This window comes from Larus michahellis, chromosome 3, assembly GCF_964199755.1.
Source record: "Larus michahellis chromosome 3, bLarMic1.1, whole genome shotgun sequence".
NCBI classification, from domain to species: Eukaryota; Metazoa; Chordata; class Aves; order Charadriiformes; family Laridae; genus Larus; species Larus michahellis.
In genome coordinates, this window is record NC_133898.1 from 77,459,391 (window position 1) to 77,484,597 (window position 25,207).

The following is a 25,207-nucleotide window of genomic DNA, read 5'->3' on the forward strand; positions in this document are numbered from 1 at the left end:
GGTTTTAAAAGTCTATTTAAAGCTCATATTTTTTAAATTATTATTATTATTTCTTCCTCTCTTTATGGACAGGAAATTTTTCTTTTACACCAAAAGTGATTCCAGTTTCAGTGCCAGAGTCTTCCTTCAGGATTAAAGGAAATTCTTCAAGTTTTCACATCACTTGGAGTCCATCCACAAATGTGGAATGGGGAACTGTCTTTTACTGTGTGGGATCAAAAACTCTACAAGTGAGGATATTCCTGATTATCTACATATATTACTGCATCTACTTGCTGATGTATCTATTTTTAAACAGAAATACAGTTTATTCTCCAGCGTTTACAAATTGGTCAAGTAACAAAACTAAACTGTAAATATAAAGCAAGCTGTCCTCTTTCTCCACCACTAAGGCCAGCACAGGAGGAACACAGTCTTAGCAGTATCTCTGGGCTAGCTGCTGAGGTGCGAAGTGCGGGTGAGGAGCTCCCAGGGCTCAAAATGTGAGAAAGCCTTTCACAGTAACTCAGAGACAGAAGTGTCCTCTGAGTTGCCAGTGGGACAGCCTTTGCCTGAATGTGAAATCTAGCCTTCACCAACACTTAATCTTAGCACGTTTGGCAAGCTGTACTTTAAATTCAAAGGGCAGATTGCTAGCAGACTGCTACGCATTGCTGCAGTACCACAGGAGCTGGTGAAATAACAGTCACTCAGAGGAAGAGAAGCTCTGTCTTGAATTAGTTGACATACTCGGTGAGGGGAATTCTGGAAAAGTGAAGGCCTTTCTGAGAGGGAAAAAAAAGTTTTTTTATTTTATTTTGTTTTGTTTTATTTTGTTTTGTTTTATTTTGTTTTGGTTTATTTTGTTTTGTTTTATTTTGTTTTGTTTTATTTTGTTTTGTTTTATTCTGTTTTATTTCATTCACAGTCTTTGGAGAGTGAACGGTGCCTTCATCCCCGTAACTTGACGGTGCCATCCTACCAAGTTGATTGGCTGGAACCATTCACACTCTTTGATTTTACCGTCACTCCATACACATACTGGGGCAAGGCGCCAACAACGTCTGTGCTTCTTCGAGCCCCTGAAGGAGGTACCAGGATTTTAAATCCCTTTCCTCACCTGTAATGGGTACTGGGACCAGGTCTGTGTCAGCAAGTGATACCCTGGAGAGGAATGAGCAGCTTTCAGGGCTAGTCAGTTGTAGGCAGAGTTGCAAGAACATGTTCTTGAGTATCTTTTGCAATTATCTACTGCACATATAAATGCACACAGCTGCAGTAATAGAATTTGGAAGAGAAAGCGCATGACAATGTATCTACCACCTGCCTATGACTATGAGCAAGAAAGAGAAATTGAGATATATTACAATGACCATCAAAGGCTGCATGTAATATATTAACCACTTACTAAGTTTTTAATAAAGTTTACACACTTTTTACTTCAACGTTTATTTTTGCACTCATGCAGGTCAAAGTTAAGTCAGCTAAAATATAGTGCTGAGTGACTGGAGCTCTGAGAAAGCTTATGAGCTGCAGTAGATTTTGAAGGGGGTAGGAGGAGGGCAGAGTGTGCTCTATATTGTGAAAATTCTTGCAGGTCCATTGTTGGCTATAGGATTTGGCTAAATAGATATGCCCCAGTCTGAGTGCAGGAGTGCATTTGCCTCTGTTCATACAATTCTTTTTTTGCTAAGCAAGTAAAAATTAGAACAATGAAAAGCAGAAGGGAATTACAATGAAGTTTTAGATATTATTCTCTAATTTATACTTCACCAATTGCTATCTGTCACTGTCAGCATTGGGGTTATAAAGCTCAGGCTCAAAACTAAAAGAGTTAATTATAAAGTGAAGTTTGTGTTTTAATAGGAGTGCTTCATTCTGTGTTTTTAATCTTTTTTTTTTATGCAGTTCCTTCAGCCCCTACAAACCCTAGAATATATGTGTTACAAAATAACCTACATAGAAGCGATGAGAAAGTCCTTGTGGAGTTCAGATGGGACAGGCCTGAAAGGGACAATGGAGTACTAACACAATTCAGGGTTTACTATCAATTATTGAGTCAGAATGGCACTGCTGACACATTCACAGAGTGGAAAGCGAGAAACGTCACACCTACCCTGGATTTCTTTTCTCTCGGGGATGTGCTTCCTAGCCTCACAGTAAGGTTTCAGGTATGAAAAATTACCGAGCTTATCTCCTGCTAGATGGTAGATGTTATCAGTGCAGCCCGACATGTTTGCTTAGGAGATGGTATTGGGCTTGGGGCAAGAACTTGTGGTTTCTGCTTGTAGAACTGCTGATTCACTGACTCACCTATGGATAGCTGGCTTAACCTTTCTACGTATTGTATGGTTCACTAAATAAGGTGCAAAACAGTGCTGCAATATTACACAGGTTTGGTGAGGCCCAGAAGAAACTTTTCTAGAGGTCTCATAAAGCTACTGCTGAAAGCTGCAAGCTAAACATAGATTCGGCTGAGCTGGTGGAGGGTGGCAAGCTACTAAAACAGAGCCACAGATCAAGAGAAGTTCCACGGCTGGAGAAATGCAAGGACTCACATGGCTTCCATAAAAAGAGACTTCCATATTAAAACTTGTCAAGAGGTCATGTTTTCATTGAGGTAAAAAGTTTAGAACACACAGAAAGGCAAGTTAAAAACACAAGTGCATGTAATAGGCCAGGTACTGGGGGATAACACCATGTTGGATGCAATATCAACTGACAGTAGGAACTGCTCCAGCCTGGGGAAGGAGACAAGACTGACTGGTGTCCTTCGAGCTCTAACTGATAGATGCAGCATGAATCTTTGCTCTCTGGGCCACTGCTTGAAATTCTCTTCATAGCCTTGGTTCAACCCTGAATGTAGCCTTTGAACTGACCAGCACAGCCTTAGGTCAAACAGAGCATATGCATATGTTCCTAGCTGAGCAGACAGGGAATCTGGTTTTGTTTTTGTCATTAATTATGACTTTACAGGTTCTGAAATGCAATTATTTATGCCGCTACTTAACATATGTAACAATCTCCCGTCTCACAGGTGCAAGCCTTCACCTCTGTGGGTCCAGGAGCTTTGTCTGATATAGCAGAGAGGAACTCATCAGGTATGGATGACTTAGATGCCATCTCATGGTTTGTGTGTAATAGCTGGTGAAATGGACAGTACAGGAATTTGGTAATCTGATAAACAGTCTCCAACACTTTGTATGATATTTGTTCCACCCTACAGTAGACATCACAGAGGAAATAGTTATAGCTTCTGACATGGAATGGTTACACATTTCTTATAATGAGATTAAATTTCAGGAATTTGAAGACTTTCCTCGAGACTATGCTAAATTAACTTTTCTAGGCAACACCAGGGTAGTATGGAACAGCAGGTTTTGGTCTGCAATCTGCATGCTGCTAGAGATCATAGAATCTTTCTAATTGAGCTGTGAAAGGTAACTGTGAGAGTTAGAGATCTACTAGGGATCATAGGCTATTTCTACTTGGGCTGTTAATGGCAATTAAGTGAGCAAATCTGTTTTTACTAGGCCTAAATTTATTAGCTAAACATCCACAATGCCATTGAAAAAATCTTAGGAGTTTGCATGTGATGACAAGAAGGCATCTCATTATTTTATTTATTTGCTGTGATGTACAACCAAATACAATTTCTGCAGGGCCATCATTTATTTTTATCTTGTACTTGCTTTCCTTATGAATGACTGCTACTGTCTAGAATGTTTTTTGTAAATTCTGCTGTGCCCTTTTCCTTCCAGATCTTTTCCCTGTCCCAACTCTTCTAACTGTTTCTGCCAACAAGTTGTTTCTTACTGACATAGACAATAATCATACCATATGGGAACTTTCAGCAAAGACAAATGTAAAGGACATCTGTTATACTGCTAATGATGATGAAGTGTACTATATCGTAGAAGATTCTCTTTTTCTTCTAAATAAACAGAATACTTCAAAGTTTCAGGTATTCGTTCATTCCCCTGCTTGAGACAATCTAGGAAAACATGTGGCCATTATAGTAATTATTTTGGGGCTAATTATGTTTTGAAGAAAACTGTGTATTTGAAACAGGAAAAAAAGCAGCATGATGAACAAAGCACATTTAATGGCAAAATGCAGTGGAGAAAACAGAACTGGAAAGACACAATTTCCTTAATGACTGTCAGTTGGTATGAGATGTAAAATGAAAGAGATTAGCTGGATAATTTCTAGCAGTAAAATAAAACTATGTATAATATAATAAAATTTGGACTTCATTTTTTTTTGTCATCAATAGCTACTGGAATAGGCCAGAGTATGCCGTTGGTAAAATTCTCCTATTAAACAAATATGATTGTACTGATATCTGCTTTGTTGAAAAAATACTTCAACAGGCATTTAATTTAAAATCCACACTATTAAATACAAGAAATTTGGTTTTATATCAAATATAATTTAATTTGATTTGATTTAATTCCAATTTCAAGAATATGGAAGCAACATGGAAGCAACAATTGATATATGTGAAACGATAATTTTCATTTGTATAAAAATATTGGAATCTTCATTCCATAGCATCTCTTTATATTTTGACTTCTACTTGCCAAGCATAAATTATTTTGGAAACAAATCTAATTTCATAATATCCTAGCATCAGGTGGGAAAATTCTGCTCTCAAACAGCTTTAGTAATGTTTTCATTTTTGTTTAAGTTTTTCAAAGATGAATATCTTCACAACGCCACGGCCATCACAGTTGACTGGATTGCAAGACATCTGTTTGTTGCCCTGAAAACACCATGGAATGAAACTCAAATAAGTGTTATTGATCTTGAGCTCAAGATAAAATCTCTAAAAGCCTTGAATATACAAGGCTTGGGTAAAAGTAATTCAACTGTATCATCTCTGTTGTCATATCCTTTCTTAAGGTGAGGCATATATTACTAATAACTTTTTAAAGCATATTTTAAATATGATTTTCATGAATCATAGAATCATAGAAGGACTGAAAAGGACTTTTTCTAGTATACCAGTCTTTTGCATTGTGTAAATCTCAGAAATTTCTGGATGTAGTTCTACTTTTATACTGCTGGTTGAGCTTGGACGTATCTAATGACAAAAAGACGCCTGTGTTTGAGTAAAGATTTCAAATAATTCTTAAATACTGATAGGTTCTTTTATTTAAGTGATGCAAATGAAAGTCAGCACCAGACAAACATTTTTTACAATAACTATTACATTCAGAATAGTCAGTTATTGCGACCTTCCATTCAAAAATAGCCTTTAAACACATGGAATCACTCTGCAAGTATGCTGCTGTTACCTTGTTTTAAATGTATGGGAGGTTTGTGACTCTAGTCACTTACAGAACTGCATTTAGGGCAGATGATTGCTCAGATTGAAGTTTTTCTACTGTAAGCAATGCATTTTATTTGATAGCCGCTTGTACTGGATGGAAGAGCTTGATTATGGCAGCCGCATGTTTTATTATGATGCTCTGAATAACACCATGCACCACATTTTGGGATACATATCAGCAGAAGAACAGATGAGGAACTACTGCACCTGTAACGTGGCAGAAGCAGAGCTAGGAAAACCTATGAGTATAGACGTGTCTCACTCCAAGAATCCCCAGCTGCTCTTTATCAGAGGAAGAGATGAAATATGGGCCTCAGATATGGATGGTTGCCACTGTTGGAGAATTACCAAAATACCAAGTTTTCAAGGTCTGAGTGCTCTATTACATTTCTAGGTAGTTTGTGATTTTTGCTGTTTCTTTACATCAAACAATGTTCATTTCAGCAAAATAGCATTCATGAAGCACTTTCTTTATAAAATTGGTTCACCTATAGGCAAGATGGACAAAATGTTTGTGTTCTGTGTTTCCACTTGTGTACCCTGTTGATACAAACTAGGAGAAAGAGCAGTGTGAGGATACTTACTGACACAAGTATGTATGATGTAAATCAAATGGAGACGCTACAGCCTCAAATGCTACTTGTCAATAGATTTCATTTATAGTATTAATGTATTATTTTGCTAGCATTTCATATTAGATACACCTAGTACAGTTTATCTCCATGAAAAGACACAATATCATCTTAAGTTATGCCTGAAAGTGGCATTGCAGACTTCAATATATGGGGAGGGTACTTCACGCAAGTAGAGCCTTGTATGACAACTTATCTATGTTGCGTTTTTGGTAATGAACTTAATCTTTGTTGCTCAGTTTTCAGCTCAGTCCTGGAGGAGTGATAGTAAAGCTTTTCTGTTACCAGAGGAGCTGTCTTAATTGTTCCTGAGAGATGGCAGAGCACTGTGGTTTTCATCTTGGAAAAATGATGAAAGTTTCTATATACAACTCTCGCTCTTCTGTTTTATTTCTGGTGTTTGTTAATTGAACTGCAGTTCTCATAATTATGGATAATAAAAAGCCTTCAAATCTACACTTGTAAATTGAAATAATGAAGTGTCTCAGCTTCATGAGACTTATTGGAAAATATCAGAAATCTCTTTTCCAGTGGAGGTCTTTGAAGACATGCTATGACCCAGATACTTGCCCATATTGACTCATTGTGAATACAAGCAACTATCTGATCTTGCAAAATTGTTTGCTTAGGGTTTATTCTGAAGCTTAACTACACAATGTTTTCCTACAGGTAAGAAAATTGGAAGCTTGACTGTAGATAAGAAATTTATATACTGGAGCATTGAAACAAAGAAATACACTGAAATTCATCTAGCAAATAAAGAAAGCACAAGTCACTTTCTTCAGAAGAGAGAAATTCATGACCTGAAAATCTTAGCCTACAGTTCAGCAGCACAACTGTATCCAGGTAGAGAGGATTTGCATTGTTTTGTAAATGTAACAAATTTATTTCAGAGCATGTATTTGAGTTGCTGATCATGCTATGTGTATTTATGTAAAGTATGCTTTATGGATTCAGGTACCTTCTAGAGGGAAAAAATTCACTGTGCACATTTTTAAAATTATGAATATAAGGACTGGCCTTCTGCTGGATCACGAAGGTCATGATGATGAATATTGCCTGTTTTTCAAAGGCCCAGGATGTTAACACCAAACCACACCTATTTTCAAAGTTGTGTCAAACCTGGAGACTTAGAAAAGGTGGTGCACATTAAAGCACAGAAAAAGACCAAATGTGTCCACAAAGCTTTGTAGCAAAAATTTGATAATGATCCCTGCTATGATACAGATTTCTGGTTTTGTTCACTAGTATGCAAAGCTGAAAAAAAGTCTCCCCCCCCCCCAATTCAAATTGATAAGAACTCTGCTTATTAAAATGATTTATAAAGAAATACCTGAGGCAACTGCAGCTTTTGTTATAGTAGAGCCAGGCTTCACTTAGAACTCCTAATATTTTAAACAAACCATTGTAGAATAATAATGGAAGAATAAAGATTAGTTTTAATAGAAAGTTAGGATTCATGCTACCTATCTTTGTAAATGCAGAGGTTTAAAATGTACACTAGCATGATGGATATATTCAAAATAATTCTTTAACTTCAGCTTTGCATAAAAATCTGGCAAATATATAAGAGAATATTTTAACAGCATGGACTTCTTTGGAACAAAATAATTTCACACTGTGTTGGGCAGCCAGTAGAGTTACTCCTGCCTGCCGCTGCTCTGACCAGTGCCCAGGCTATTCTTACCAGCACTTTGGGCAAGTTTGCTCCCCTGAGGTTTACACGAGCTTGGCATTGCTACAGGAGCCTGGTTTGGCCCAGGTACAGAATGTACCAATCCCTGTCCCCAGGGGTAGGGTTTCCTGCAAAAGCCCCAGGCTTAGCTGGTGCAGAAAAGAAAGAACAGAATTTCAGTCCAAAGGTATTATTTCTACACAGAGAACCCCACAGAGCTCTTCCTATTTACACTGACTGCTGAAAATATATTTGGAGGAATCCACAGACTTGGCATTTGCAAGGGGGACAATGCACAGGCAAGTCATGCCTGACAAATTTGGTGGTCTTCTATGACAGGGTTACAGTGTTGGTAGATAAGCGAAGAGCAACTGACATCATCTACCTGGACTTGTGCAAAGCATTTGACACTGTCCTGCATGACATCCTTGTCTCTAAATTGGAGAGATATGGATTTGACAGATAGACCACTTGATGGATAAGGAATTGGCTGGATAGTCACACTCAAAGAGTTGCGGTCAACAGCTTGATGTCCAAGTGGTGACCAGTGACAGCCATTCCTCAGGGGTCAGTACTGGGACCGGTAGTGTTTAACATCTTTGTTGGTGACATGGACAGTGGGATTCAGTGCACTCTCAGCAAGTTTGCCAATGACACCAAGCTGTGTGGTCCGGTTGACACGCTGGAGGGAAGGGATGCCATCCAGAGGGACCTGGACAGGATTGAGAGATGAGCCCGTGAAAACCTCATGAAGTTCAACAAGGCCAAGTGCAAGGTCCTGCATGTAGGTCAGGGCAATCTCAAGCACAAATACAGGCTGGGTGGAGAACACATTGAGAGCAGCCCTGAGGAGAAGGACTTGGGGGTGTTCGTTGATGAGAAGCTCAACATGATCCAGCAGTGTGTGCTTGTAGCCCAGAAAGCCCACTGTATCCTGGGCTGTATCAAAAGAAGCATGGCCAGCAGGTTGAGGGAGGTGATTCTACCCCTCTACTCTGGTCTCGTGAGAACCCACCTGGAGTACTGCGTCCGGTTCTGGGCCCCCCAACATAAGAAGGACATGGACTTGTTAGAACAAGTCCAGAGGAGGGCCACAAAGGTTATCAGAGGGCTGGAGCACTTCTCCTATGAAGACAGGCTGAGAGAGTTGGAGTTATTCAGCCTGGAGAAGAGAAGGTTCCAGGGAGACCTTATAGTGGCCTTCCAGTACATAAAGAGGGCCTACAAGAAAGATGGGGAGGGACTCTTTATCAGAGAGTGTGGCGATAGGACAAGGGGCAACGGTTTTCAACTGAAAGAGGGGAGATTTAGATTAGATATGAGGAAGAAATTCTTTACTGTGAGGGTGGTGAGACACTGGAACAGGTTGCCCAGAGAAATTGTGGATGCCCCATCCCTGCAAGTGTTCAAGACCAGGTTCGATGGGGCTTTGAGCAGCCTGATCTGGCGGGAGGTGTCCCTGCCCATGGCAGGGGGCCTAGAAGTGGATGATCTTTAAGGTCCCTTCCAACCCAATCCTATGATTCACACAAGTTTAGGATAGAAGTAAATGAACATACTAAAATATGAAAAAAAATATTTTATTCTCCTTCTCTGTAGTGGAAGCAAATGGTATATATATGAAAAAGTGATGTTTGCAAAGACCAGCTGTGTTGACTGACATGCTTTTTATTGCTTTAGTGATGTGAGCAAGGAGTTCTTCTAGAGTTATCTTTCATTCTAACCTATTTAATTGCCATCCAGAGATGTGATGTCAGTTGATCATTTAATACATCAGAAGTACTTGGTGAAAATTATTGTCCTGTCACAGATTCTGTGAGAGAATGATTTCTCGTCAGGGTTAGGAGGAAAGGGACTGAATATCTAGTGAAGGATTTTCTTGTTAGGGTAAACACATTTCTATGAACTGCCTGACAGAAACTTTAAATCTGAAAATGATTCAATTTTTTATTCCATTTGGGACTTTTTTGATGGGAGTTTTGCTACTCTAAGTAACCATAAAATTGACAAAGATTCAACTTTACATTTATTTCTGTTGAACAGACTTTTTTATTCTCCTTTCCTTATATGCATGAACTTGACTTTGGTAGGAATTGCAGGGTTGCTCATTTAGGGAGAAAAGATCTCGACATGAGGTCAGTTGTTCTGGCCTAAGGGCAAACATTTGTCCTTTTACAACCTTCCCCATGTACTTGCCTTAGTCTTTTCCTTTTTGGCAGCAAGTCCATTTAATATATTTTTAATTTGTTTTAAAAGTACATCAAGTGATGAGGGGGTTTCTTTTGTTGCATTTTGTTTACCGTCAGATAGTAGCTTTCTATTGTTTTCTCCCTATAGACTCCTTTTCTCCTTCCAAAATTTGTCTCCCCTTTCCCTGTTGTTACTATGAACTTTACACATGAAAAGCTGTTTGGAAAAAAAGAGAGATAACATCTAATTGCTAGAGAAAGGTACTCTGTCTTCTGCATATCTGCCTTTCCTATGACAAGCAAGTTAGGACTCATCAGGAGGTACTGCCCTTGATAAGACAGCAACTATGGAGTGGACATCAAAGGTATTTAGGTACTTAAAGAAGAACCTAAATTCTTTAGTAAATCTGTACCTCTAGTAAATCTGTATTTTATCAAAGATAAATGAGACTTCACTTTGATGACTGCTATTCTTGTGTCCATGAAGGTAATCAAATAAAGTTCATTCAGGTGGGGTTTTTTTCTGTTTCTTCTTTGTGAAAGCAGAGAGAAAACTTTGTGGTTATGCTTTCTCCTAGGAATGGTGGTAGAATCCCATGCAAATTTGGATTGGTCCAGCAGTAATTAATTTTTTTATTATTTTTTGATGTCTTTCCTAGATAAAAGATGCCTGATTCTATTGCCAGACACTGAGAAACCTACTATCCTTGCTACGACAAACACCAGTTTTGTGTTAAGCTTGCCATCTGTCAGACCACAGCAGCTATGCCCCAGCATATCACTGCCTACGCCAACATACCTGGTATTTCTCAAACAAATGACTAACAACCACAGGAACTCAAGCTACCATTTGTCAGCTCTATGGCAAAAAACATTGGTATGGCTATTTTGGAACAAAAATGCACGTGATACCATATATATACAGGGGATGTGATATCACTTCTAGTCATTTTATAAACCATTCTGTAACTTTCTATCAGGGAGTTTTTCCACTTCTACGTCCCCAGCAGTAATTCCCCTTTCTGTTTGGTATTTGTTAAGTGGTAGATTCTGTAGCTTTCCTTCGTGCAAGTACTCCTCTACTTTTTAACAGGCCTTTGCTAAAATCCTGTTGAAACGGGTCTTCAGTTACTACTTGTAAAAAGAGCAGTTGTGGTTGATATTAATCTGTTTAAATAACTCTTGAGACTGTTCAGCAACCATATGGCTTGCCTTTATGTATTTTGTGGTAGTTGTACTTGCCTTAGTAATTTTTTCTTCTGTTACCTTTTTTTTTTTGCTTTGCCATCTCCTATTTAAGTATCAGTCACCGAAAAATATGCTGTTGTAGCCAGGCTAATTACACGTCACCTTGGGGTATTTTTATGTGTTTTCTGTAGTCACTTATTACCCAAACTATAATTCTCACATTCTTAAATACTAAAGTATATTAAAATACAAAATCACTACTATTATTTTTTAACACTCACTATATTGACAGATGATTGGTGTGACATATGACTCTCTTTTCTAAGAATACATGTTTATTATCTGATTTCAAATTACAGGATTTTCAGGGTCCTATAGCCGTCATAGACAACTTACAGCCATTTTCAAGTTATGTCATACAAGTTGCAGCAAAAAACTACTATTCAGATCAGGAAGTGATGGGAAAAGAGACAATTGGCACAACACTATATGGAGGTTTGTTTTACATTTTATTCTGATTTTGAACAGAATGCTCCTCTCAGTTAAAGGAAGCTGTGTGTAAATTTGGGTTGCAAATAAGAAAGCAGAGATATTTTCTGCTTAAAATGTAACCTGTGTAGATCTTCACAAGGTTTTGGCAACCAGACTTGATGAATCTGTAAGATTCCTAAGACATGTACGTATTCTTTAATGCTTTTGCTCATTGCTTTCCTGAGCAAAGATGAACTATGGTTGAAAGTGGATAAACAGTTGCAGTTTCTCCCTTGGACCATGTTTTTAATAAGTTGTGTTTGGATGTATATGTGGTTAGGTATGTTTAAGTATGTGTGTTACGTATTCATTCAGCATGAAGATTTTTTGCCTTGGCTTGATTTTATTCTGATAATTACTGTTTCTTAGGGTAACGCAGATTTGATTTATTGTGAACCAGGCTGAAAAGACAACACTTCATTTTCACTCCTCCTGACCTAAATGCCAATAGCACGTTTTCAGTTGGTTTCAAGGATTTTGATGTGCCCTTCTCATTTCCTTTCACAATAGAAGAAAGCTAGGAGTAGTGCTTTGAACTTGAATGTTCACTGTGTCATTTAGGGCAGAGAGTGGACTGGTTAGGGATTACCTAAAAATAAATAAATACATCAGTAAACTTATCTAATTATGGCAGAAGGAAATGGAGAAACTTCAGTGTGAGTGAATGGGTGAAAGAGGTATGAGTGAAGACAAGAGGCCAAGATATGATGGCAAAGCAGCCAGATGTAATTGTGTTCAAGCAGAGCTACCTCTGTACTCTGTGATCGGGTGTGACATGCTGATGCAATGGAAGAAGACAGGGACAAGAGCTTGTAGCAGCATCTAAGAGAGCAGGTAGCTGCAGCCTGGGAAAAGATAACAGGTGCACAGCTCACTTTCTGGAAAAACAGGAAGCGTTCACAAAATGACAAGTCAAGGTTACTTTTGGGGAAAACCTGCACACAGTGCTGTCCATAAGAGACAAGATGTGTCTTATGGTGTAGTGAAAGGTGTATTTTATTTTAGAGGTTTTCTCTTGAGTACAAAGTTGCTTGTGAAAAAAAGAATGAGAAAGAAAAGAAAAGAGAAAAGAAAGCATGATCAAGAGCATCTAAATTCCATGTAGTTGTTATTCAAGCTGGTTCTTTACTATTTGAGAGCTGGGCCTATACTGTACTGAGCCTGTACTGGGCTCCTCTCATGCACAGATCATTCCTTATTTCTTGTCCTGGCAGCAGTCACATTTTTCCCCTTAAGAAAACCTCTGTTTAAGATGAACCTCTTTTCATCTTTCAAATGTGCAGGTGCAGGCAAACTGCCACTCTTCTTTTGGGATCCTGAGATGCTATACTTTGGAAATTCTCTTCCAACCATGCTATATTTTTTCTCTTAACAGGCAGGTGCTTTAGCATCTGCAGCATCAAGCAAATAGTCTCTCATCCTATGTGGATCTCTGAATATTATGACCATATTCCTAAGGAGTCTATGGCAAAAAATAAGGAAAGCCGGCTTATGATCAGTAGATTTCAATTCTTTGCATGGGAATCCACAGCTGTATTGTAAAATTTTATGACATACTGAATAAGATTGAATACTATTAAGATGTGGAAAGAATTCACAGCATTGCTTCTTCTTGTGGTAAACTGATCCATCCTGCAGCAACATACACCCTTTCAGTAGTAAAACATAAAGGTAGTGTATGAAATGAGAGACTTGGTTGCTCCACTGAAACGGAATTTTTCAGTCTCAAGTTAAAATGAAACATGAAACTCAGAACGGGCTTCTCTAGTTGGGGCAAAACAAAATGTCAGGATCAAAATAAAGTCTAAGGCAAAAAAACCCAAACAACCAAAAAAACCACACCACCCCCCAAAACCCTAAGCATTTTTAATATGTATTTGTATCAGCATTCAGAGCTTTTCACAATTTGTTGAAATATTTCCAACCAGCTGTAAACAGAATGTATATGCGTCCTGGCACTTATGTTCTCAATTTCATGAATGTAACTGATAGTTTATATTGTAATCAGATGCTTCTAGAGCCTCTTGAAGTGTGTACACTATTTCACACCTGTGAAGCTGTGTGAATTCCCTCTGTCTTTCTCTCAATTCTGTAATGAAATGAAAGAAGTTTGGATTAATTTGTACCTTCCAACAAATATCAAGATAGAGGGAATAAAAAAAAAAAAAGGAAGACAACTTGGAAAAATTATTGCATTGCTCTTGCCACAGAGTGTCACTCTTGCTCCACAAGTGTTTTAGCGAGTGAAATGAGAAATTTGTCTTTACTAGCCCAGCTTTTGCATATTTCACGTAAGTAATCTGCAGCCTTGTTATGGGACATAAATAATAGCATATGTACTCATCGTTCTGAGATGCTGGGAACAAAGGTAGCGTAATGACTTGTTAACTTTTTACCTATTTGGAAAGTTCAATAGCAAAAAAGAATTTTTGATGCAGAGCTGGGGCATATCATATACCATTTCAAAGTCTGTGATCGCAAAGCTTCAGAGAAAGGGTTGATTTTTCCAGAACAACTAGTGAGTAACTAGCTGGCATGGACATCAGACCAGCAACCCAGTTTCTTGCTTACACAGCTGAGGAAAATGATGTATTGCTGAGCAAAATTGTAAATGTGAAACAATGCTGAATTTTGGGGTTTTGTCCTTCGGATTTTTCTGTTCAAGAAAAGACTTTCAAATTGGAATAGTGCGTGGGTACTTTTTCTAGTGCATATCCACATAAGCATCATACTAAACTCACACCTGAGACCCTGGTTAGGAAACTAAGAGACAGCAGGAATTCAGTGATATGACTATAAATGTAGAAGTATAGGACAGCATCTGAGTTTGGTTTTTTTTGGTCTCCTTGCATGGTAGGATAGCCAAGGAGATACTGAAAAGTCCCTCAAAATATCTTGAACTTGTCTGCAGCTGTCTGACTGTACAAGAATATGACTTTTACAAGTGTAGAGTGTCAGTCCTGTAAATGGATCATAATGCTTATAACATTTTTTTCTTCCCTCAGTGACATTTCTTGACTTCTCTAAAAAACAAACAAAACCCCCACCCTACTGAGATCTGTACCTAAAAGGAGATTAATTTTTTCTTTCTATTTCAGTACCAGAGGCAGTTGATTCCATTAAGACTGTGGTTTTGTCTGACACCACCATCAACATATCTTGGAGTGAACCTTTGAAGCCAAATGGACCTCCAGAATACATCCGCTATCAAATCTCTGTCAATTTATTGCCTCCTGTCCCATCTACACCCTTGCGAAAAAGTGAATTTCCAAACGGGACACTTGCCTGGTCTGTCAGTGGGCTCCAATCCGGAACAAACAATTTATTCAAGGTATAATTACAAGCAGCTTTACCTATTTGTTCACTAACTTGCAAATCCTTAGATTGCTCTTCTGTAAGGCCATATGTGTGTTTTGAAAATATGAGTTCAAAAATTTGGCAGATTTCTCAGTCCTTTAGCCTTAAGGAAAATTAAACATTGCAGTTTATTCCTACATAGATTGTTCAGATTAAATCCGTAGAACAGAGATCTTTTCTATTTGGGGAGGGCATCACAGATCTCAAGAGTAAATAGGAGTTTCTGCTGTAATCTTGCTGTTACTGTCCTGATACTTCATGCAACATGCGAAGAGAGGGTCAAGTGGTGGGTAACCTCTGTTCTCAAAGGACGCCTGGAACAGTGACCTGCTTGTGAAGGAGTAGATGTAATACAATAAACAAGGTTATATGAGTGCAAATGGATCATGGCCAAAAGATAAAGGATTTTCTCAGGAAGGCAACATATCTGAAACTTTCATGAAGGGGAAACCTCTATATGCTATATCAAGAGCAGACTCAGCCATTTTGCCATTTGCTGTTTTCTTTAATAAATAACTTTTCACTTAGCAAAAAAATAGCTATTTTTTTCTTAGTCCAATAAACCAAAAGGTATCTGCTATGTCCATAGAGATATAGGTGATGACTGAATTAATACTTGACCAATTCTGTCTTGCAGCAGTCACATTTTAAATAAAAGTGCATTATAAAATACACATGCAAGGTTCACAACAAGAACAATACATCAATGTTGACCCTTAAATGCAGAGGAATAACAATGACTTAAAAATGCAAGTAGGAGTTTGGTTATTTGGTCACCTTTGAAGAAAATTTCTGTAGACAAGAATGTTGAAATGTAGTTGCAAACCCTCTGATTTTGGATTTCATTGAAATACGATGCTGTCAGTGCAATCAAAGTAGTTTCTTCCACTGTCCAGGCAAGTCATAGACAGAGGAAGATAGGAAATTGCCCAGCCTGAGGCTAACTAGCAGAAGCAGCAGAATGGGATACCCATCCATCAGTTGCTGCAGTTCGTGTGGACTCCCCTGTCAGCATCACATGAAAACTTTGGTGACTTGTGTAGTTATGCTGGGTTATGAACAGTGAGAATTTAGGGGCAGAGACATCAGCACCCCTGCCACCCCTGCTGTCAGACTTGGGCAGCAAGGCTTTTTGGACAGCCAGGGCAGGGGAGCACCATCCTGAAGTAATGGAAGTCTTACATGCCTGGGCACATGTGTCATTGCTGTAAGAATGAGCAGAAAAGAATAGCTTAACATGGAGATAAAATCAAGGAAATGGAGGAACCAAAGAAGTTCAAAGTAGTAAGGACAAAAAAAGCAGTTGGGAAGGCTCTGTTAGTATGCTGAAGCGGAAGACAAAAGGAAGAACAGCCTGCAGTATCTAGTATTTTTTTAATTTATTTAGTTTTCAGGAACAGGAGACCCGTGACTAGAAATTTAGCACAACTGCATGAAGCCAATGGAAGCACAACAGATCAAGAAAAGGAAAGAACAGGTTAAATGGTATTTATGTAGGTTATATGTATTTAAGTCAGCAGCATCTGATGGCCTTAAACTACACAGGGAGATGGTTAAAATCAGTCTGTGAATGTTCACGATTATCTTCTGTAACTTTTGGAAGAGAGGAAGTCCCATAGAACTAGCAAAAAAAAAAAAAGTCACACTTAGCTTCAAAAAGGAATTTATAGAGCACTTAGTGTAACTTCAGTACCTGACATTGTTTTAAGGACATGTACAGTTTTACTAGGACTATATTAGGACATATATAGGTATTGATAGGACTATATTAGGACAAAATGGTAAACAGTTGGTATACAAGCATCTAGAGGATAACAGAGGAATAAAAGTGTCCAATATGGATTCATAAGAACAAAACACATTGCTTCTCCCTTTACAGATGAAGGGTTAAAAGGAGAACAATAAATGATGCACCTGGACAGCACAGCTGTCACCAGAGTGACATTTTCAAAAGCAATCAAGTAAACATGTTGTCTGCAGAATGCACATTGGGTGCCTCACAAATCCAGTCAGAGACTGGTTTTCACAGTTCGTGCATGGTCTGGGAGAACATTCAGCTGATGGCTGGAGGGGATCTGTTCTGGCCTTAATTTTATTTTGTGCTTTTGCTAATGATTTGGATGGTAGAACAGGTAATACACAGATACACATACACCTATATGCCTATATGTATGTATGTAAGTATGTATACCCAAACGTAGGTCATATTTTATTGTGGCTTAGTGGAAGGCAGTGTGCTAAAACACCTCCTCACCTGTGTTTTTCTGATTTTAAAACACTGCCCAGTGTGCGATGTGACATCTGCATGCCTGTGTAAGAGCTTGTGGCATTTCAGAAAGGTCTAGAAAAAGATGAGTTTTGGTAAAAAGATTAAGCAAGAAACTAAGAAGAGTCTCTGAAAAAGGGGACTCTAGGCCGTGATCTTCCAGCCTGAAGATGTGTAATGCTGCAGCTGTGAGGCTCAAAATGTTTATGTATCTATATCTATATTGCCTGAATATTTTCTTGTTTGAAAATAACTAGTCTTCCAAACACTTGAAGTTGCTAAAGCCACATTTTCAGCTGGTCTGGTACAGTACAGTTCATCCATTTCCTTACTAGGTTCTTGCTTTTCATCCCAACGAGAACTGGTTTTCTGAAAGTGCCCCTGTTACTGCAAAAACATTTGAGACTCCACCTGCACCTTCTAACATAGTTCCCAGAAATACCAGTTTCCAGCTAGAATGGAGAGCTCCTTCGCACGTCAATGAAACCAGCTTCTGGTTTGAGCTGCGTAAGGTAAAAATACCCCTTAGTTTTTTTCCAGATCAGAACAAACTTAACCCACTCTGTCCTGGTGAGCAGGACAGGGTGGCAGGGTGTATATGAAGAGTCTCAGTGGTTAATTTGGGCATGGTGACGTCAGTCTTAGTGGCTCAGAGGGGCAGGATGGAGGCAGTGCTTGCCAGGAACAAGGGGGAGTGCAGCTGCAGCATTTAATACCCCATAGTGCCAAAGGACATCCTGGATGACCCCACCAGAATTACTCCTGGGTCTCCTGTTTCAGTAGAGTCTCCTCCCTCTTTCCTCACTGCCCTCCTCCAACTTGGCTGGTAGCTACAAGTCCTATGTCTGCTCTGCACAAGAAAGAGTAGAAAAGGGTTTTTAGCATTAAATATCAGCTACGATCTAGTATATGAATTTTATTTTCCTGTGATAGAGGTTAGGAGAAAATGGTGGAGAGAAAAGGGGCTCTGCTACTGCAGAGCGTAGAATTAGGCATTGCAGTGACAGCAGCATGGATGGAAGGTTCAGATTTTAATGTCTGGACCACTGGACACAGAAAATGTCACATACTAAACTGGACCACATAGATTCCTTAATATAGATAACTGGATTTATTAGGCCTACACCAGACATTTCCCATCTGCCCTAAAACAAATGTCATAGCACAATTCAACCAAACTGCCTCCTTTCAATGTCTGAACTCATGGACACGTCACAGTGATCCAGAAATACACGCTGCACAGAGATAAGCAAGGGGAAGGCTCCTTTTGGCTTTGCAAAGGTATCACTTAATCTATTGTCCTTTGTGGCTGCCAAGACCTGTAGGTCTCCTGAAAACAAAGAAAAAACCTAGGTTTTGTGTCCTTGGTCTCTAAGAGGACAAAGTCCCGTGACTGAAACAGCACGGGCATAATCTCTCCCCTATGATATTAAAAGGTGGCAAAGTAGTTAATCCACCCAGGAATAGAACTGTGACACACTTTCAGCAGAGCAAGAAAGTTGACCATGATGATATTTTCTTTTTCTAGTGGGAAACAAAAAGTGACTGGGTTTCTCCTGCAAGCACTACTTGCACAGCAGACCTTGTTTACACGTGCAATCTCACAGGAACTCTTCCTTCATCCAACTACTTTGTAAGAGTAACAGTAGTTTATGTTACAGGACTGAAAAGCGTTTCCTCTTCAACAAGCTTTAAAACTACAGGTAAGCACTTAGTGTAGGATAACGAGATTTTAAGACTATTTTCAGACCATGAATATTCAAACACAATATTTTGTAAAATTTATCTTAAGACCCAGTAGTCATGTGCATTTGAAAAATAAATAACACAGTACCATATCTGCAAAAGTAATAGGGGGAAAGAAATGAGGTTCACTTCCAAGTGGAGCAGGGGAAAAGAGTGAGGGAAACTGAAAAGAAATGCCTGTATGCATGTGAACTCACAACTAATGGTTGTGAAAGGCTGCTTGTGAATGAAAATGTCGAAATTTGTCCATTGAAAAGAGAAGGCCAAAGATTCATTCTCCATGAGGACTACTGATGTAGATCCTCCGTCCTTTTGTATGTTTAAACACCCATGTGCGCATCTAAATTTTTCTCTGTGCCTGTTTGCCCTTTGTCTCTCTATAAACACATTTTAAGTGTTCTGTTTCTTCCCGTTTGACCTAAGCTGGTGTTCCCAGTAAGCCAGGAGTTCCAAAAAGAGCAGAAGACACTAAAAACTCTGTACAATGGGAAAAAGCTGATGACAATGGAAGCAATCTGACCTACTACATCTTAGAATGCAGGTAAGCTACATGTGCAGGCACTCTCCCCATAGGGAGCAGCCCAGAACAAATCCAGGTGTGCAGGGTCTTTCAGTTTGGCTCTGATGGGAAGAGTGAAATATCAATGACGCAAATGGCCTTTCTCATGGGATCCCTTTCTTGAGTAAACTAAGTAGCCACCATTTCCAGAAATTCCTGGAAAGCTTAGAAGAAGATGTACGCTAAACACATTTCTAGATCAACCCTGAAATACAGGGATATATTTGGATACGTGTTAGTGAATTAGAAGATTTTCAAATCACGAATTTCAAGCATTTAGTATGCATTTTTGGCTAAAATATATGTAGAAATATCTTAGCCAGAGGACTTATGGAAAGGCATTATAAAGTTGCCAGAAAAAATCACTAAGTATTCCCACCAACATGGTAGGATTAGATATTTTTTTAAAGTGCTCTGTCATTAAATATAGATTACCTGGACTATATATGTCATGCTCATTAGGCATCTATAGAACGTCAATTCACACTTATTCCTGCAGTGTCATTGGAAGGGCTGAATGGACAGGTCAGAGTATATTGCTGTGGGCAGGTGACTTTGAAATTTTCCATTTTTTGACCATGACTCTGGAGGGGTCTGCTGAAGGCAGTCAGTGCAAGGCTTAATGAATGCATTAATTAAAACAGGGTCCATCTTCTGAGACATTTCTATGACATTGTTTTAAATCAGGAGTGATGGAGGGAAGCAATTTTATTTTACTATTATTTCTTTTTCCTCGGCTAACTCTGTGCTTATGAAAGCTAAAGACTGACAGCGCTGTGGAGCCAGGCATGCTTTACCTATATAAGTTTTCACCCAGACATATTTTCCTGATGCTGTAAGCTTCCTCCGTACAGTTCTGTGAGTTTACGGGAGCACTGACCTGCATGCTATGAGACCACAATAATTTTGATACGCCAGCAGCCAGTTTGTACCTGACTTGCTGTGGATGGGTAAAGAAAGGACAATCCCTTGGTCTCTGTTAGAATTGTGCTTTAGCTGCTAAGTTCTCCAGGCTCCAGCTTCTTGTTTGTCTCTGGAATCATAATGCATCACTAAGGTGCTTTTTTTTTTAAGTTTAATGAAACAAGCTTTTCTCATGAAGTTTGACTGTGCATGTGCTGATGTTTTTGACTGAATTTCACACTGAGCCTCATAGTCCTTTTACAACAGGTAGAAAAATGTTAGGTTAGTTGCACAGCATACTAGAAAATACTTGCATAGCCCTTTGAAATAAGCCCTGTTTTTCGTACAGCTCTGGTAGGGATGAGTACACACCAAGGACATGAACATATAGTTTTCCCATGTCTTTCTGGTTTGGAAGTGTTTGACCTTTTTTCTGCATTAAAACATGTTGGGAGAATGATTGACATGTTCATGAAGGTCATTTCACATGAAATACTAGAGTCCTGTGTGACATGAAATGATATTTCAGATATGGCCTTTCAAGTTTAAATACATGGTCTTCTTTTGGTTGGTGAATAATCAGGTCTGAATTTATTGTGAGCAATCAATCTCAGTCCAATGGGGAAAGGAAGAAATATACCCAGCAGTCAGCAGATACTATGGGAAACTGGCTAGCTAAAGAATTGTGTCTTCACTGCCAATGACCTGTTTCCTGTTTAGCTTGTGAAACCTGATGCACAAGAGCCACTGAATTACTCTGGGCCCAGGAAAGCAAAAACCTCTGACAGGACACATTTTTATTTATTTATTTAGTTATTTATTTTTTAAAGCTAAATAAGAAAGTTTTGAAATCTTGGCTGTGAGGTGTACACTGAAACAGGTGAAAGAGTGCTGGAGCTTTTTACGTCTAAAACATTCTAGCATTTCATTTCCAATGCCAAGCTAAAGATGTGTGATTCCTAGCATTGCTGCAATGGCACGGCACAATTTTCTGCTCCGTAGCCAAAATCCCACGACCAGATTGAGCTTTCATGCAGGCAGAGAGATGTTGTGAAGGCCATGGAACTGAAGTGAAGAATGGGGGAGGAATCCGTAAACAGCCCTCACTGCATTAATGACATACCTGTGCTATTTTGCTGTGGCTATTGCAGGAAGCAGTCTGACACCACCAGCAAAGTGAAGTCCTTGTGGAAGGTGGTTTACAATGGCTCCTGTGCCAGTATTTGCACATGGAAGGCCAAGAACTTAGAAGGAACTTTCCAGTTCAGAGCAGCAGCTGCAAATGTGCTGGGACTTGGTGAATACAGTGACATAAGCAAGGATATAATTTTGGGTGAAGGTATGTCTGTACTTTCTTACACTGTTAATCAAGATTTTTATTCAGAATAATTATGCTGATTTCTGAAAATTTGCTTCTGCTTGTTTATACCGATTTGTGTCGGTGGCCCTGCAATCTGCATTATGGAATGATTCTTGAAAAAAGGGCAAGCTCCCATGCTGGGTAAGGATGTGAGAATTACTTCTTGCCTTCAGCCTGAATGTTAGACCTACACTTCGTAGTTCTAGTTTTTGGGATTCACATTTTGAGTGGTCAAACAGTTCGGGATTTTCTCTTCTGTATACACAGTAGGCCATCCGCGCAGGAATGGCACAGACCTGGGGGAGGAGGATTGGTCTGACCAAATGTAGACATCTACATACAGCCTACAAGAGAGCTTTGTGCAGAGGCATTTACACAGCAGGCAGCTCAAGGGTTCTCTCAGGTTTGCTCAGCTCCATAGGATTGATATGTTTTGTATCTACAGTCATTAACCAATTTTCCCCTCCCATTTAACAGATACTATGATCTCCCCAGACACCATCATTGCCATTGCTGTTGTGATCGGAGTGGTTGTGCTGGGCTTGACTGTGGCCATGTTATTTGGTTTTGGTATGTGGCTGAGTTTTTCCATATCCTTGATTCACCAGACCTCAGTAAAAGGCAGTTCAGATGGCGGGAGATGATGGGCTTCTAGTTTTAGGGAAATGTTGAACAATCCCCAGGGTGGGAGCTGGGAAGAATTCGTGTGCTCTCATTCTTTGAGGACCTAGAGATGGCTGGTTATGTTTTCAGTATCGAGGACAGAATACCAGTTCACTCCATCCTAAGGCATTTTTTGCTGTTGATTCCCTGCAGGGAGAGCACAGGAATGCTGAAGGAACTCTGGTATTTCTGTGTAACCTTATAAAACTTCTACCTTATAATTCTCAAGTTGGGTACTGCATTTATGCACCAATGGATCCCATTTTTTTCCTCTTAAGCTTGGTTTCTGAAGAAAGTATGTAGAGATTACCCTGAACTGTAGCTCCACATGTGATGGTCCTGCCCTCTCACTCATCTTCTTCCTGGGATTTAGCAGCAGCCCTTTGGGCTTGGGTCTTGCCACTTACAGATTGGATGCTTGACTGATTTCTCAGCTCAAGGAGCAGTTGTCTGAGTTTTGGGGGGAAAAGATGGAAATATCTTGCTTACTTGAGCTGCTGCGGGGACGTGTTGAACAGAATAAGAAAAAACCTGTAGGCTTTCAGCCTACTTGCACACTGGGATGTTCTCAGAGTGAAATATCTGACAGTCTGCTTTTCTGTTCCAGTATGGCACCAACAAAGGACATCCAGAAAACAGGCCTTACCTGGACAGATAGTGTTTATCAAGGAAGATAAAGAATTAGCTCAACTCAGGGGGGTGGCTGAGACAGTGGGACTAGCCAATGCCTGTTACGCTGTAAGGTATGTCCTTGAAGCAAGTTTATTTTCAGGACAAAAACATTTAAGAGGGCTTCTCTGGAGTGGTTTTCATCAGTGCACTCACCTCTGACACCTCAAGGTGTAGGTAAGGGCTGCATTCATGCTGCAGGGCAGGTCTGCTCTGAAGTACACCCTGCCATGTTGACTCCCCGCTGTGTACCTTGGCCTGGATTGCCCCTATCCCACCCTGCACGCTCACATTGGCAAGAAACGTGAGTGCATGGGAAAGGAAGACGACCTGGTGTTTTCCAATAGCTTCCAAATCATCCAGGCTTCACGTGAGCTCCCCTTAACCGTACCTGATGAGACAAATAGTACCAGGTTCATTTAAGGAAGAATTTTAATAAAATTTCAAACATTTCTAAGTATTACCAAGTGACTAGTATTGCTGTTTTGTAGCACTCTACCTTCTCAAGCAGAGATTGAATCATTGCCAGCTTTTCCTCGGGACAAACTGAACTTACACAAATTTTTAGGAAGTGGAGCATTTGGAGAGGTGTATGAAGGAACTGCGGTAGATATCCTGGCAGATGGAAGTGGAGAGTCCAAAGTAGCAGTCAAGGTAATCACAGCTGTGTATTTCTCTGGTGACAGAATGGGATGGGCAGAGAGATTTGGCTCAGAGGTTGTACCACAGAAACAGGTGTTGATGGATTTCGGTGTTTCCTTGCAGTATTTCTTGCAAGTCACTTAAAGCTAGCCTATCTCCTTGTAATGATTGCTGAAAAATACTGTGTATTTAAGGCCATGATTATGTCTGATTGCTTTGCTTAAGCACTATATGATAACGGTGGTGATGACCTAAGTGTTATTACACTTTTGCTTTCCATTGAATAGACTTTGAAGAAGGGTGCGACAGACCACGAGAAGAGTGAGTTCTTGAAGGAGGCACACTTAATGAGGTAGGGACAGCTTTGCCACTGAGCACCCTTTGAAGCCGTTGTCACTTGAGGGTGGTGGCCTTCAAGAGGAATGAAAGCAACACTTTCCTCTAAACAAATTACTGTGTTATTTTTGGTGTGCTTTCCTATTTATGCAAAAAATTTAAAACACTACTGATGAATCTTATGAAAATAAGGGTACAAAACCAACTAGCAAAATTTAAGATAGAGATTGCAAGTTCAGTATGCTCGTATCATGGATTTATTGGGGTTTGGACTGATATAAGTCAATATCTTTGCTCCCCTAGAACCAAGGTAGTTGTTAAAGACAATTGGGAAACATTTGGCTAATCCCATTTTATCACAATAAACTTATCAAAAGAAGCTGATGCCTTGAAGTTTCAATTTACTGTGGAAACTGTTTTTTAAAAATGTGCATACTTACCACTAGAGGCTGCCACACACCTCTTCTATTGAAGTAAACTTAAAAAAATAATACATCTGTCACCAGTGCAGGAATTTCACATAGGAAGGTCTGTGTGTCAGCTAGAAATCTGGTTTTCCGGAGTCTCCACAGAGACAAATAGAAGTTGATCTGTAGTTTTCAGCTGGGAACATAAGGCTGAGAGTACGGTTTAGTTTTCAGACACACTTCTGGGCTTCTCTGACTTCTATTTCATGAGTGCAGAATTAGAAGCATCTTTTGAAAAATGAAAGATTTTTTATTATGTACAGAAAACAGTGTTACTAAATCTGAAATTGATTTTCACAGCATTCTTTTATGTATTTACTTTTTTTTTAAAAAGTATCTTGCTTTTCTTTGGCTAACTTTTTTCCACACACTGTAGATTGAATACTGAGGTAAGAGGCTCGTGACAACTAAAATGCAACCATGTCATTAAATTGTAAATTCATAACAAAGAATAAGTGCTGTGTGTAAACTTTCTACAATATATCTTCAGTCAATGTGGCAGTCATAAGCCCAGTTAAGGTCTCTTTTCTGTGTAGAACAGAAATTATATGTACCCACAATTAAAGTCTAAAGCTTCCCCAATACTACTTCCTTTTTACAACTAATAATCACAAGCCAGAAATCCTGGAAAAATATATAACTAGAAATTGTTACATTTCAAAGTAAACACTAATGTGGGCCCATATGTTCACCGATACAATGAAACACAG

The 25,207-nt window shown here is 39.3% G+C and overlaps 1 protein-coding gene across 1 annotated transcript in view; it reads left to right on the forward strand.

The window, feature by feature from the left end:
- The window catches only part of ROS1 (ROS proto-oncogene 1, receptor tyrosine kinase), a 73,236-nt gene that overhangs the window by 27,380 nt on the left and 20,649 nt on the right, over window positions 1–25,207 (forward strand). Inside the window, exons 20-38 of the mRNA XM_074578316.1 lie at window positions 73–237; window positions 909–1,070; window positions 1,888–2,150; window positions 3,017–3,080; window positions 3,741–3,943; window positions 4,670–4,884; window positions 5,396–5,682; window positions 6,616–6,792; window positions 10,470–10,687; window positions 11,358–11,493; window positions 14,628–14,860; window positions 17,488–17,664; window positions 18,681–18,855; window positions 19,322–19,439; window positions 21,512–21,699; window positions 22,198–22,290; window positions 22,991–23,126; window positions 23,544–23,706; window positions 23,982–24,046. Coding sequence (XP_074434417.1) covers window positions 73–237; window positions 909–1,070; window positions 1,888–2,150; window positions 3,017–3,080; window positions 3,741–3,943; window positions 4,670–4,884; window positions 5,396–5,682; window positions 6,616–6,792; window positions 10,470–10,687; window positions 11,358–11,493; window positions 14,628–14,860; window positions 17,488–17,664; window positions 18,681–18,855; window positions 19,322–19,439; window positions 21,512–21,699; window positions 22,198–22,290; window positions 22,991–23,126; window positions 23,544–23,706; window positions 23,982–24,046 — 3,238 coding nt within the window. The remainder of the gene's footprint in view (window positions 1–72; window positions 238–908; window positions 1,071–1,887; window positions 2,151–3,016; window positions 3,081–3,740; window positions 3,944–4,669; window positions 4,885–5,395; window positions 5,683–6,615; window positions 6,793–10,469; window positions 10,688–11,357; window positions 11,494–14,627; window positions 14,861–17,487; window positions 17,665–18,680; window positions 18,856–19,321; window positions 19,440–21,511; window positions 21,700–22,197; window positions 22,291–22,990; window positions 23,127–23,543; window positions 23,707–23,981; window positions 24,047–25,207) is intronic.